The sequence below is a fragment of the Sebastes umbrosus genome, chromosome 23, assembly GCF_015220745.1.
Source record: "Sebastes umbrosus isolate fSebUmb1 chromosome 23, fSebUmb1.pri, whole genome shotgun sequence".
NCBI classification, from domain to species: Eukaryota; Metazoa; Chordata; class Actinopteri; order Perciformes; family Sebastidae; genus Sebastes; species Sebastes umbrosus.
The window spans coordinates 18,658,129-18,670,927 of record NC_051291.1 but is presented as its reverse complement, the minus strand read 5'-3'; the positions used below and the strand labels follow the sequence as shown (position 1 = coordinate 18,670,927).

Here is a 12,799-nt window from a genome sequence, read left to right as displayed (position 1 = left end):
AAATGTGTTTTTCACGACCGGCTTTTTTGCCAGAATGTTGTTTTAAATAATGGAGTGGCTTGTAGCACTAAACTAAATAGTACATCACCTTGAAGGCCTTTCTCAGGAGAGGAGAGGAGAGGAGCTCCTCGGCACCACACCAAGTCAATCCAACAATTAGACAAGCCTCTCCTTCCCCCTCAGCGTCTGAAGGTTAATGCTAGCTTCTTAAACCGCAAACCGGATCGCCCCCAGGCCGTGCTGGGGTGCGTGCACTCGTGTGTTTTTTGCACTCGTGTGTATGCACGTGCAATACACTCATGTACACCCTAAGGGGTAAAAGACGTAGTACTGTACAACAGGAAAGACTCTGCAACTGTAAAAAAAAATCTGTGTTTCCAACGTGAGCAAATTAGCAACTTGACCATTTATTCCTAGAAACCAACTTTCATGTCGATGAAAGCAACTAAAATCACTCTTCTTTTATCTGCTGTGTCTTGTGCCGTCACATCAAATTATTTAGTGACCACCCCTCTTTGGTGTTAGTTAATGAATCACAGTGAGATGTTATGAATGTCTTTGATTGCCCCCTCAGTCCTCACCCCTTGCCTTCGTCTTCCCCCCTCCTCCCTCCCTCCATCCCCACACCACCTCTCCTGTCCCCCAACCTACCATTAGGCCCGTGGACTAATGACCTTATTTGCATCCCTGACATACCTCCGCATGATTGCCGGTGCTAATCTCCAATTGATGTGAGAGCAGGCACCTCGAGAGCACGCACACACACACACACACACACACTAAGGCAGAGAGAGAGCGCCACGTATTTATTACACCGCAAAGTCCGGCGTTTACTCCTGAGTGACTCAATAATGGCAGCTAGCCATTAAGCACTAAATGGCTCATCCACATATTTTTAATAAAGTGTCAGGAAGCTCAGGCCTGTGAATGTGGTCCTGCATATTTTTTCTTCAAAGCCACACAAACACTTTATGAGCTGCATATTAGAATAAGAGAGGAGACCTTTGCTAAGAAATATATAAACATTTCACTGTAATGTGTTTTGTAAGCAGATTAGTGTTTATTAGTGTATTTGCCAATAACTATAACGCATCCCGTGGACACCCATGAGTGGAGGATGGTGTATAAACAGATGATAAATGACAATATAGTAAAAATTTGTTAACAAATATAAATAAATATAAATTAAAATGTCTTTATAGTTGGTACAACTACATTATTATAGTGTTTTATAAACCCTTTATTAATAAACATTTATTAAAGGGTTTATAAGATGCTGCTAAAATATTGAAAATATCAAGTATCGTGATATGTTTTGTGATACTGTATCGATTCTCAAAAACACTATAGATGTTTAATTAATAGTTTTCTTGCAAAGATTAACTCAGTCAATACTTTATTTAATTTGCAAAGAGATACAACCTCTCAGTGTATGTGCCCTCTCAAAATAGTGCTGTGATGTTGGATGTTACAGGGACTGTGATGAATGTAAATGCATTGCACTGTTCTGATTGGATTAAAAAAAGTAAATTTATTTTACTCAGATTTTATGCATATGGTGAGTTCTTTATACTATGACAGATTTCCTAAAATTAGATTAAAAAAAATTGCAATATATCACCTTGCTTACAGAATCGCAATACATCGCGATATATTGAATCGTAACCCCTGTATCGTGATACGTATCGTATCGCCACATTCTTGCCAGTACACAGCCCTACTATAAATGCTAAATAAAGTGACTTAGTAAAGACTTGGTTTCATATTTGAGGCATAAGAAAGTTTTTTTGCAATCAAATGTTTTATCATTTAGTCTATAAATATATGTCCAACAATCCAAAACTCAATTTACTATGATTAAAAAAAGGCACCCACATTTGAGAAGCTGGAAACAGAGAATGTTCGTCATTCATAAATAAAATAAAATATTTTTTTCAGCACTAGTTGGACTCTTAGCACTATAAGGATTTCATTAACTGACATTAAAGATTTAAAATGGTCTGATTTGAATGTATTTCACAAAACAACAACAGAATTGGATTTACTTCTTAATAATAAAAATGGATCTTTTCCAGAGGTGTGTTTCTGTTTGTGTAACCTCTCGCTGCCTCCTTGAATCTGAGGAGCAGAAACAGAAATATTCATCGCTCCGCTTGCATCCTGCGAAGATCAACCTCCTCCTCTTCATCCCACCACATCAGAATATTAATTTACAGTATTTGGCTCTGAATATTAAAGTCATCTGTACCTTTTAAAAATTCTTTTCAAATTCAAAGCCCTCCCCCGCCCCCCCCCCTTCCCACTGATGAAGGCAGCCCAGGAGAGAGGCTATGAGACGCGAACTAACGTACTACCACTTGATAAGTCTCCCTCTCTCTCTCTCCTCTTTTCAAAGTCTACGGGGATTTTGTGATGCATCCGATGTGTCAGAAATAATTAGGTTTTGTCAGATTTATCATCGTGGCACAAACCCCTCTCCCCGACTAGGGCCCCAGATCATGTTATGCCTTGTTTGTGTGTGACAGCATTATTATTCTTTTTAGTCGCCCAACACTTTTTTTTTCTTCCGCCCACTCCTCTGTTGTTCTGAAGAGAGAGGCGTCCTGCTCGCAGCGCCGCCGCTGCTGCTTCCTGCCCGGCGCTTATTGACAGTGGCTAAAGATATTCATCCATTTAGAGTTAAAAACATGTATCATGGTGTCCGAGCGAACTGCCGGGGCTGAAGTTGATTAATGGCAGAACCTAGCTGCCGGTTTTTCCTCTTGAGGAGCGACACGCACAGCCCCTGCATATTAACGAGTGGCTGCGCTTTCTATTAACTAGATAAAAAAGCCTCTCCTCTGCCTTTGCTCCAGGGGGCTCAGGGATGAGAAATTCTCCATTATTTATCATGTGGCCTGTTTTTTCCCCCCCTCTCTTTTTTTTTTTTTTTTACTTTTTCATGTATTTCAACCTGGTGTCATCAGTAAACTTTTAAATGCCAAACATGTCTGGAACATCACAGCTTATCGGCCTTACAGGGGCCGTGTTTTTCATGCAATTTTCATGCGCTTACTTACAGTAGACGTGAGGCATCATGTCGAATTAGCGTCTCACAAACAACATGGTTGTTACTTTCACTAGATAATGCATGTAACGGCTGTTATATGCCTGCTTTTCGGATACAACAAAATATTTATCTGGGAGCTGAACACCACGTTGTGTACTCCATGTGCAGAAACTAAAGGGCTGTCGATCGATTAAAATAGTTAATCGCGATTAACCGCAAATTAATCGCCCATTTTTTTATCTGTTCAAAATGTACTTTAAAGGGAGATTTATCAAGTATTTAATACTCTTATCAACATGACAGTGGGCAAATATGCTTGCTTTTTGAAAATGTCTGTATATATTTATTATTGGAAATCAATTAACAACACAAAACAATGACAAATATTGTCCAGAAACCCTCACAGGTACTGCATTTAGCATAAAAAATATGCTCAAATCATAACATGGCAAACTGCAGCCCAACAGGCAACAACAGCTGTGTGTCAGTGTGCTGACTTGACTATGACTTGCCCCAAACTGAATGTGATTATCATAAAGTGGGCATGTCTGTAAAGGGGAGACTCGTGGGTACCCATAGAACCCATTTTAATTCACATATCTTGAGGTCAGAGGTCAAGGGACCCCTTTGAAAATGGCCATGCCAGTTTTTCCTCGCCAAAATTTAGCGAAAGTTCGGAGCGTTATTTAACCTCCTTCGTGACAAGCTAGTATGACATGGTTGATACCAGTGAATTCATTAGGTTTTATAGTTTTATATGATACCAGTATCTTCACTCTAGCTTTAAAACTGATCCCGCTACAACCTCAGAAAGATCGATCTTTTAAACAATATTATAGTGATAATAATTAGCATTACTATATTTTCTTACTGTTTTAACTGTAAATTTTGCCAGTAATTTATTTGCTACAGGAATTTTCTCATAAACCATATACAAATCTAACATTTATCGTCAATGTGTGCCCCAGGCCGCCCATTCACGTGAAGGAGGAGCCGCTCAACATGGATGACGACGACTGTCCGATGTCACTGGTGACGACGGCCAATCACAGTCCAGAGCTGGACGACGACCGGGAGCTGGAGGAGGGGAACTTATCGGAAGACCTGGAGTGACTAGGATACAGTTTTTGGTCGACGTATCCCTCCTCCCAGCCGCACTGTTTCTCTCACACAGACCTCCCGCAAGACTAGAAACCACTCCACAGTCCAAGCAAACTCACAGCGGACTCTCTCCTCGTCTCTCTCTCACCACTGGGACTATTTATTGAGCATGCATCCGGGATTGGAGACCGGTCCAAAGGAACTCTTCGTTGCAGCCCTTTGGGATTCCCCCAACAACATGAACCAGGCATGAGATGTCTGATTAAAAAGAATTAACTCTTTATTTCATTAGAGATGGCGTGGCCACATACAGTACAAGGATGACGGACTCACGGATGATGAGGGGGGGGGAAAAACATGACACAAATGAGCAAATCATGTTCCGTTTGAAAAGCTAGCGGCCTCATATACTGCCAAAAAGGAAGACGTTTTATGTTTGTGAATAATCCAACCCTCCCCCCCAGTAGTTGTTAATGTCTAGAGACAATTGCTGGTTCAATTCAAGTTGTTGCTCTGTTATCATTTGCACAGGAGTAGTCTCAGAAATTTGTGTCACTGCCTGTATGTTGCTACTATTATGAAAACCAGTATATTATTTTTTAGCTTTCTTTTTCTTTTTCATCGTTAATTTCCAAAAATCTGATTTTTAAGACACCACCAACTGTAAATGCCATTCCCTGAATCACACCAGAACTGCGGTACCAAGACTGTTGTTGCAGCTGTCCAGAAAAAAAAACAAAAAAAAAAAAGTTGGCTTCCAGTCTGTTTGTGATTAAAAAGTTAAAAAGAAACTGGATATTAAAGTTGGGGGATAAACCAATAGTTTGTATAAAGCACCATTTACAAAAACAAAATGCATTTCCGCATAATTTCCTTCTCGCTGTTCTCCTTACCTCCTCGTTCTAAAGCTTTGTCTACCTGCAAACAGTCACAGGCAACAGCTAGAAACCAAAGCCAACACTAGCAATGGCCAATAGCTTATAGACAGAAAACCAACCAAACTCCTCTTGGTCCGTCTTCTGCGACTTTAAACTAGTACAAAGAGAAGCTTTTCGTTCCGCAAACTACCTTCGAATAACCTCTGGGATTGTTTCATTTAGCCCTATATACAAAGATGATCACGAGAAAAGAGAGAGAGAGGGGAAATAAATGCTGATTTTGATGTGTAATTTGATAACTCATAGAAACGTCCACTTTGGAGTTTTTCTGCCAGACGTACTGTAGGTAAAAAAGGTGACGTGATATTTGAACTGCAGGCATTTTTTTGTGATTTGACTGGTAGAGAGCAGCTAACTGTAAAAGTGGATCATGACCAAAACATTTGTGTATTCAATGGAAGTGCAGAAACATTGTGTTGTTGTATTAATTTTTTTTTTTTTTTACTTTCTGTTACGCATTACACATCAGACATTTTTAATTTTTCTTTTTCTTTTCTAACCTGGTGAATATGTAATGTTCTAAGTGGGACTGTCAAAAATAATGTCTTATTTCCGTGGCGGTTTTTGTTTTTCCGGGGCCGCGTCGAAAACTGAAAACATCGCTAACCAAACATGAAAAATATCTAGTGAAGCCAAATAAGTCATAATTTTCAAGTTGATATGAAATGGCTTGGTTACCATTGTAAAAGCAAATAATAATAGCCATTGCAGAAGAGGATATCTAAGGGGAAAGTTAAACCTTTTCTAGGTGATATTTGCTTTAACGTCATCAAAAATACGCATTCGTGTGTGGTTCATAGCTTCGAAACTATATAGATACAACTGGTGTTGGCGCCGGCGTACTCTGTATAGGCAACCAGCTTTTTATAACACACTTGGTATTTATAGAAAAGTTTGTGGATACTACATTTCCAGCTAATGTCATCTAGAAAAGTGTTGTTGCTTTAATGGTCATTTCTGTTTTCAGTAAACCAAAGTTACACAAAATTCTGCCTCCTCTTGTTATGGGATAAAGAAAACAACCAACACGCACCCTGTCAGAGCCTAGCATACACGCTGACACACACAGACCCCCGAGCTTTCGGTCTGCCGACCTTCTTGTTTCGGTTAACGGAAACTGTTCGCTGTCAAAGAAACCGACGAGTGGCTTTGTATTGTGCTGTAACGACCAAAATGGAAACACTGTGCATATGTTGTTTTCAAGCGTTGTGCCAAGCCGAGGGGATTGGCTGTAAGAGCTGAACACGTGCAGTACTGTACAAACACGCAGCATGTAACTCACACCACACAACACACACTCTTACACACACGCCAGTTCCACGTCAAGAGGGTACTGGGCCCAGGAACAAAGCTTATCCCTTCAATACTTAGAGCTGGAGTCAGCAAAAACGACTTGAAGACGACGTTCTTAATAATCTTATCACACCAAATAAAAAGGACGCAGCGTCTTTCAAAAAAAAAAAAAAAAAAAAAGGGTTCTCCCACTTACCCAAAAAAGGCTTTCGAAAAGCGTCTACCTCTGCACAACAAAAATTCAGAACAATTAATGACAGATTGCACGAGTTATTAGAAGGCCACAAGAGCTGTTACACTTTACTGCGCTTGTCTCATAGGACGTGGCTCGAACCAACGTTTACATTCCCTGCGTCAAGATACGGAAGATTTGCATTGTAATAGGTTGTCCTCAAACATTTGTAGAATGATAATGTATAGATTACCTGTAAGGGAATATTGTGTTTTAAAAAAATGCATGTCTAAAAATCATTTGGTGGACTGGAACCAAGAACCAATAAAAAGAATATAATAAAACTCATCATCGGGACGATGGCCTAAATGTACGTACAATGCATAAGGAGTGCGTTACCTCAGATATACTGTTTTGGGAGGGATAAAACCTGTCAGCCACAGAATGCATATTACCTGTAGATTTGCATGGGTTTTGTATAAATTAAGTAAAAAAAAATGTCTAAAATAGTTGCTTGCACATAATACCAGAAAGACCTCCAGAACTGCGATCTGCTCCTCCACTAGATTTTAGGATTGTCTGGATTTTCTGGGTTGATTTTGTCTGTATTTTGATAACTGTGCATACTTATGTAAAAAAAAAAAAAAAATGTTGGTGGACCCATAAATTTACCAGACTTTTTTCTAAGAGGAAAAAAAATCTCAGTGTTTCTTTTCTGACTTACCTGAATTTTTACTGTTTCTCTCTCATTGCTCGCTAAGAATAGCAAACCTGCTTTTTCTGCATCTGCTTTGCGTAGCTGTAAGGCTTAACCTAATGTGTGTATTTATTGCTTGTACCTCTGTGCATACTTTATGAAGCATTATGTCTGGCAGTTGAGTCATGTATCCTTTCTACTGCTATCCTTCTCTAATAATTGGGAATATGATCCCCCTATGTATACAGTAAATTGGGACTGTAGCAAACATATGTTTATGTAATTGGTGAAAAACTTTTTATTTTTGGTTTCGTTTCATTTCCTTTTTTGAGATTCAACTACTTTTTTTGATACTTTTCATTACTGTGTACTGTGTCCATACGTTAAAGGTTCTCTGACATTAGAAGGTCATGGTTGAGAATTGTAACAGACGTTATTATTTTCTGTATTCATGGCATTTCACTGCTGAATAAAATAAAGGACCAAAACTTGGAATTTGAAAAGCAACTGTCTACCTCCAGCATCAGAGACTTTTTTTCCCTCTCCCCTCCGCTGTTACACATATATCTTTTATTCTACAAAGGCACAGCCATGAAAATCTAGCACACTTTTTAACGTTTCAGGAGCTGCTACTTCAGAGATGTGAAGGGGAGAAAAAACAATTAAAGTTTAATGTATATGTTACAAGGCTTTGTTCCAGCTTGCAGCACCTAGAGTCTTGTTTAGAAAGAGTGGGACAAGGCACTGCGTTGCCCGACCCCTCTGGACCTGTAATGGGTTTAGCCTTTGTATGATTCAAGCCCACTGCTTTCATGTTACCACAAGCATGTCCCAGTATACACACCCTCCAGTATGTACCTTTTTGAAAGCTCTGTTTGTAAGAAGAAGTGGCTTATATAGGCTTCATTTCTGGGCTTACATGCTGTAAAAGTGGTTTTGGCACCAACCGCATTGTTAAGTCTGTTGTAATGCTCATGTAAAAAAATATTACCATCAACGTTCTGCATCATGGAGAGAAAACAAAGAAATTTCATCAGACGTCCTTCGTTTTCCATCCGTCTTCGAGACGGCAGTTTCCTCTTGACACTTCAAAAGGAAGGGAAAAAAAAAAAAAAACACGCCTTTTAGCCTTTCGATTGATGGATGTTGACTGATAAAACGCTATGACAGGCCGTGCGGCTAAATCAACTCCAGCAGGCCTACCGCACCTTGTCGGTCATGGAGCAGCCACACACTGACACCCTCATTGAGATTCAAACTGAATCTACCATGACCAATAGGTTGCCCATTAGCTCGTCTGTATGCCGAGAGCCTTCTACACGTTCCGAAGGGTGCTCTGGGACACCGTGGGACCCTTTGAATCATGTCCGCTGGTCATTTAATCGTAACGCTGATGCATGTTCTTTTTTCCTTACCATATGATGTCCCATGAGAGGTCAGAACAACAGCGTTTTTCATAAAGGCACGCAGACACATTTCTCTCCCCCCACCTCCCAATGACAGTCCCAGGCATCAGCCATGGCAGGCTCCTGTTATCTCCTCAGCAATGGCGTTCCAGAGCATTAGCTAGCTCGCGAGGAGGCACTCGTCTTCCGTGCTATTTATGCACTTGGAAGTGTTTGTGAATTCAAGTGAGGGATCGCATACGGAGTGCAACAAGGGCCGCTGTGTACTACACAACATCAGAGGGAGCTCCGACATTAAAGTGTGAGAGCGCCTGCCATAGACCCTTCTTTCAAAGGCCATGAAATAATAATGGGTTGTGGTTAGAGAGGTATCCGTGAGTCACACTGGCTGCTTTTCATAAAGTGGAGTTATTTACAGTACGATGAATAAAAGAAAGGGTAGCTTGGTGGTGCAAGCCTTTTCCACATGAATGGCGTGGGGGGAAAAGAAGTCCCTTTAATATACAATGGCAGAGCGGTACACTACATGAGAAGGCTGGGAGCACTGAAATTTGAGTTCATTTTTTGGAAAAAGCTTTAACGCAATAGTTCAATATCTTTGGAAATAAGCTTATTTACTTTGTTGTTGAGGGTTAGATAAGAAGATTGATACCAAGCTACAGCCAGGAGACTTATTTTAGCTTAAAAACTGGAAACAGGGGAAAAACAGCTGGCTTAATTAGTGCTGCTGGTGGGCAGACTTTGTTATCCCTGTCTTTTATGCTAAGCTAAGCTAATTTGCTGCTGGTTGCAGTTTCATATTTACCTTAAAGACATGAGTGTAAGGTATCAATCTTCTCGTCTAACTCTCGAGATGAAGCGCATGAGCATGTTTCAAGCAACAAAGTTTCCTTGAACTTCCTGACATGGAATAGCTCTCAGTATATCTCAGTACAATGGAGGCCAAATGGCTTCCATGCTGCCCTTCTGAATTAGGTCCTGGCATCATTCATTTCATCTCCAACACTGACCAATTAGGTCAATTTATGAACCGTCCCCTTGTGGGATTGGGTGGTAAATATCTCCAGTGTCGCAGTTTATTGATTAAGAGTGCCTACACTCTCTCTCTCTCTCCGTCTCTTTCTTCCTCTCTCCAACCCTTCTGACCTGACGATGCGTGTCGGCTCCCTTGAAGACCCTCGCCCCCGGGCTGCAAAATTGCCTGCTAAATAGTCCGAGGCAATGGCAACGCTAATTGAGATCATCATTATTATAATTGCGAGGCCCTGAAAAGCGCGTCTTAAATAATTTGCATTGCTCTCAAGTTGATATTGGACGCAGTGCGAAAATAATTGCATAGCTCGGAGGCATGATGCTCGGTTCGGTGGCGGTGTGTGGTGGCGGGCGAGGGGCCCTGTCTTGCGCCCCGCTCGCTCCCCGCCCCACCCCAGTGCCGAGTTGGGTGCCACAAGGCGTTGCGCTCCACGTCAGATGCCTTCAGAGGAGTCACGTGTTTGTCACGTCAGCAGCGGTGGAGTTTTTGGTACATTTTCTGGTTTAGATAGGTCATGTTTTTGCCCACTTTTATGTAAAAAACCTTAGTTTTTGAGACCTCACAGTCAGCACATTTTCAAATCAGAAGACTTTCAAATAAGAAAAAAAATTCCCATGAGGTTCTTTAAGTCCCAGTGTTGTGTTTTCCATTGGTCACTAATGTAAACCTGAATCCACTTGCCCCATCAGCGCCCTACACGTCTGATTTTCCACTCCGACACTCGAAAGGAGCTGCTGAGATAGACAAAACAAAACTGTGTGACCCCGATACATAAAAACTTCACTCATCATTACATCAGAAGACCTGAAGTAAAGGTACTTTTTGTGTGGATGTGATGTGCAGGCACCGGCGTATAATGTATGCAAGAGAAATGCCTATTTCTCCAACTGAAACAAGGGATTAACCCAACAAAATGGTGAGAAACTGCTGATATTCATGAATTCTTGCCTGTGGCATTATCTACCACACACACACACACACACATACACACATATCAGGTCTCTCTCCCCCTGTCTCACACACACGAGCACAGAGAGACTCGACAATGAGACTAATGAATATGATATGGTGACATGATATAGCTCATTGTTTGTTTGCTTTACGCTTTCAAGACAACAACAACAACCCTTCCAGGCGTTGTTTGAGCACATCAAGCGAGAATTGAATCAGATTAACTAAATCCTCTTAGAAACAACACACTCTTTTTGCCTTTATCGCCCTCTTTTCCACACATCATATCTCTATTTCTCCCTCATTCTTTCCTCTCTTTACATGTTAGTCGTGATAAATCAGGCTGTTTGAGGTGGATAGCGTGCAGGTGGCTGGAGAGGTTATGCCAAAAAGGAAAAAAATCCCAACTATCATCTTTAATCCATGGTAATCACCTCTGGCCTTAATCACCAATTCATAATGGAATTTATAATGGAATGATTTCAATTACCTACCACCACCGGCACCACAGAGTTCTGCAATTAAATTAGGACAATGCAATTGTACGTCTTTGTCTCAAATCTCAATATGTTTGTGTTTTTTTTTTTAAGGAGCCCTTTTTTTTGTTTGTGGAACTTCTGGAGGAGAAGTTGTGGAAAAGATTTTTTTTTTTTTTTTTTTTTTAAAGAAAAACCTTGGGAGTTGATCATGTGGGGGTTGGGGGAAAAAAGGGGGGAAAAAAAGAAGAAATATCTAGCATTAGTGAGGAATGGTGGGTTAAATCACTTACTGAAGATTTTTAATGACATTTCAGTGTTCCTCGTATAATTACTCTTCATCCGAGATGGGCCGTAATGCTGTTGGACAGTCGCGGTTCAGGCTCGCTAGCTCGCTTCATTAGCGTGTCATTCCTATTTCACATCAGAGGCTTTAATTGTAATGCTGAATATGCACAGCTCTCCACAGAAGCCTAATCAAAGTGGATCCACTTGTATTATTAATATCAGAAATCAGCCCCGCTTGCTATTTTTTTATAAATAAAAGAATACAGACGCATAAATCAGCTGTCATTTATTAGCATGGCCCTGGCATATCCGCCAGACATGCAAGGAGAGCGAACCCCACCCCGTCTCCGTTCCTCCCTGCATCACTCATCAAGATTTAAAAAGAATAGATAAAGACAGAGAGGAGAAAAAAAACTGCATTAAATATACATACTAATTCTGCCTTGAAGTAATCAGATTACAAAGCAGGTGACACCGGGCAAAAAAAAATATGGACGGCTGTGCAAAAGCAAAGGGGATGGAGATGGAGAGGTTGATGGGGAGAAAGGATGGATGGACAAATACAAAGAAAAGGTGCAGAGAGAATGGAAAAGGAAAGATGGGGGGGGGATTAAGGATTTACATTCAAAAGCAAATGCCACAAGAGAAAGAGAAAAGAAGATACAGTGTCTTTGAGGAAGTGTGGCCCCGGCACAGGTTGTGCTGACCAACTATAAAAAAAAACAGCTGTGTTTTGAAATCCTGTGGCAGCGAGAGTCAAAGTGCTGCGAACCGCTAATCCACATCAGTGGAGGGGCTTTGGTGCTGATGCAGATGGCACACACGCAGAAATACCTGCTCCGTCTCTGAAAAGAGATACTGACGCTTTGGGAAATTAACCTTCACTTTGTGGAGGAAGAAGGGGATTTCTTTTTCATGTGTATGGATTTTTTAAAATGCAGTATTGGTAACATAAAGATGGATTCTGATGGTGTTCATTTAAAGATGATCGGAAGAAGAAAAGACTTTGTTATGTTTGTTTTCTTCACCTTGGAATGGGAGGAGGAAAAGAGGTTCCAGTACAGCAAATGTGAAGAAATCAGTGGTGGTAATCAGATAGTACAAGCATGTAAAAATACTTTTTATACAGCAGGTAGATTATGGTGCCTTCAAATGTGGTCGTGTTTACCATGTTCGCGAGAAGAATCCCCCTCTTGTGATGTTCACAACCTCCAAAGTTTCCAAAAGCTCAGAATTCATGAGTTGTGACGTGTTTGTTGACGTTGTCATAAATGGCAGAGGCCGTGAAGTTCATCTTTCGGTACATAATAGGTTAATATATTGTAATTTTAGTCATATAATGTTTTTATTCGTAATTTTATAATATGTCATGTTTGTTCTCTGTCATTATGTCTT

The 12,799-nt window shown here is 40.6% G+C and overlaps 1 protein-coding gene across 9 annotated transcripts in view; it reads left to right on the top strand.

The window, feature by feature from the left end:
• Positions 1–7,270, top strand: part of foxp2 (forkhead box P2) — a 123,789-nt gene extending 116,519 nt beyond the window's left edge. For 6 of the 9 annotated variants that reach the window (XM_037760169.1, XM_037760174.1, XM_037760172.1 and 3 more), the window contains one exon: positions 4,018–4,162. In XM_037760169.1, coding sequence (XP_037616097.1) covers positions 4,018–4,162 — 145 coding nt within the window. Of the gene's footprint in view, positions 1–4,017 lie in introns of all 9 variants that reach the window. The other 3 variants (XM_037760173.1, XM_037760171.1, XM_037760168.1) reach the window with 1 other exon arrangement.
• Positions 7,271–12,799: the final 5,529 nt, after the last annotated feature.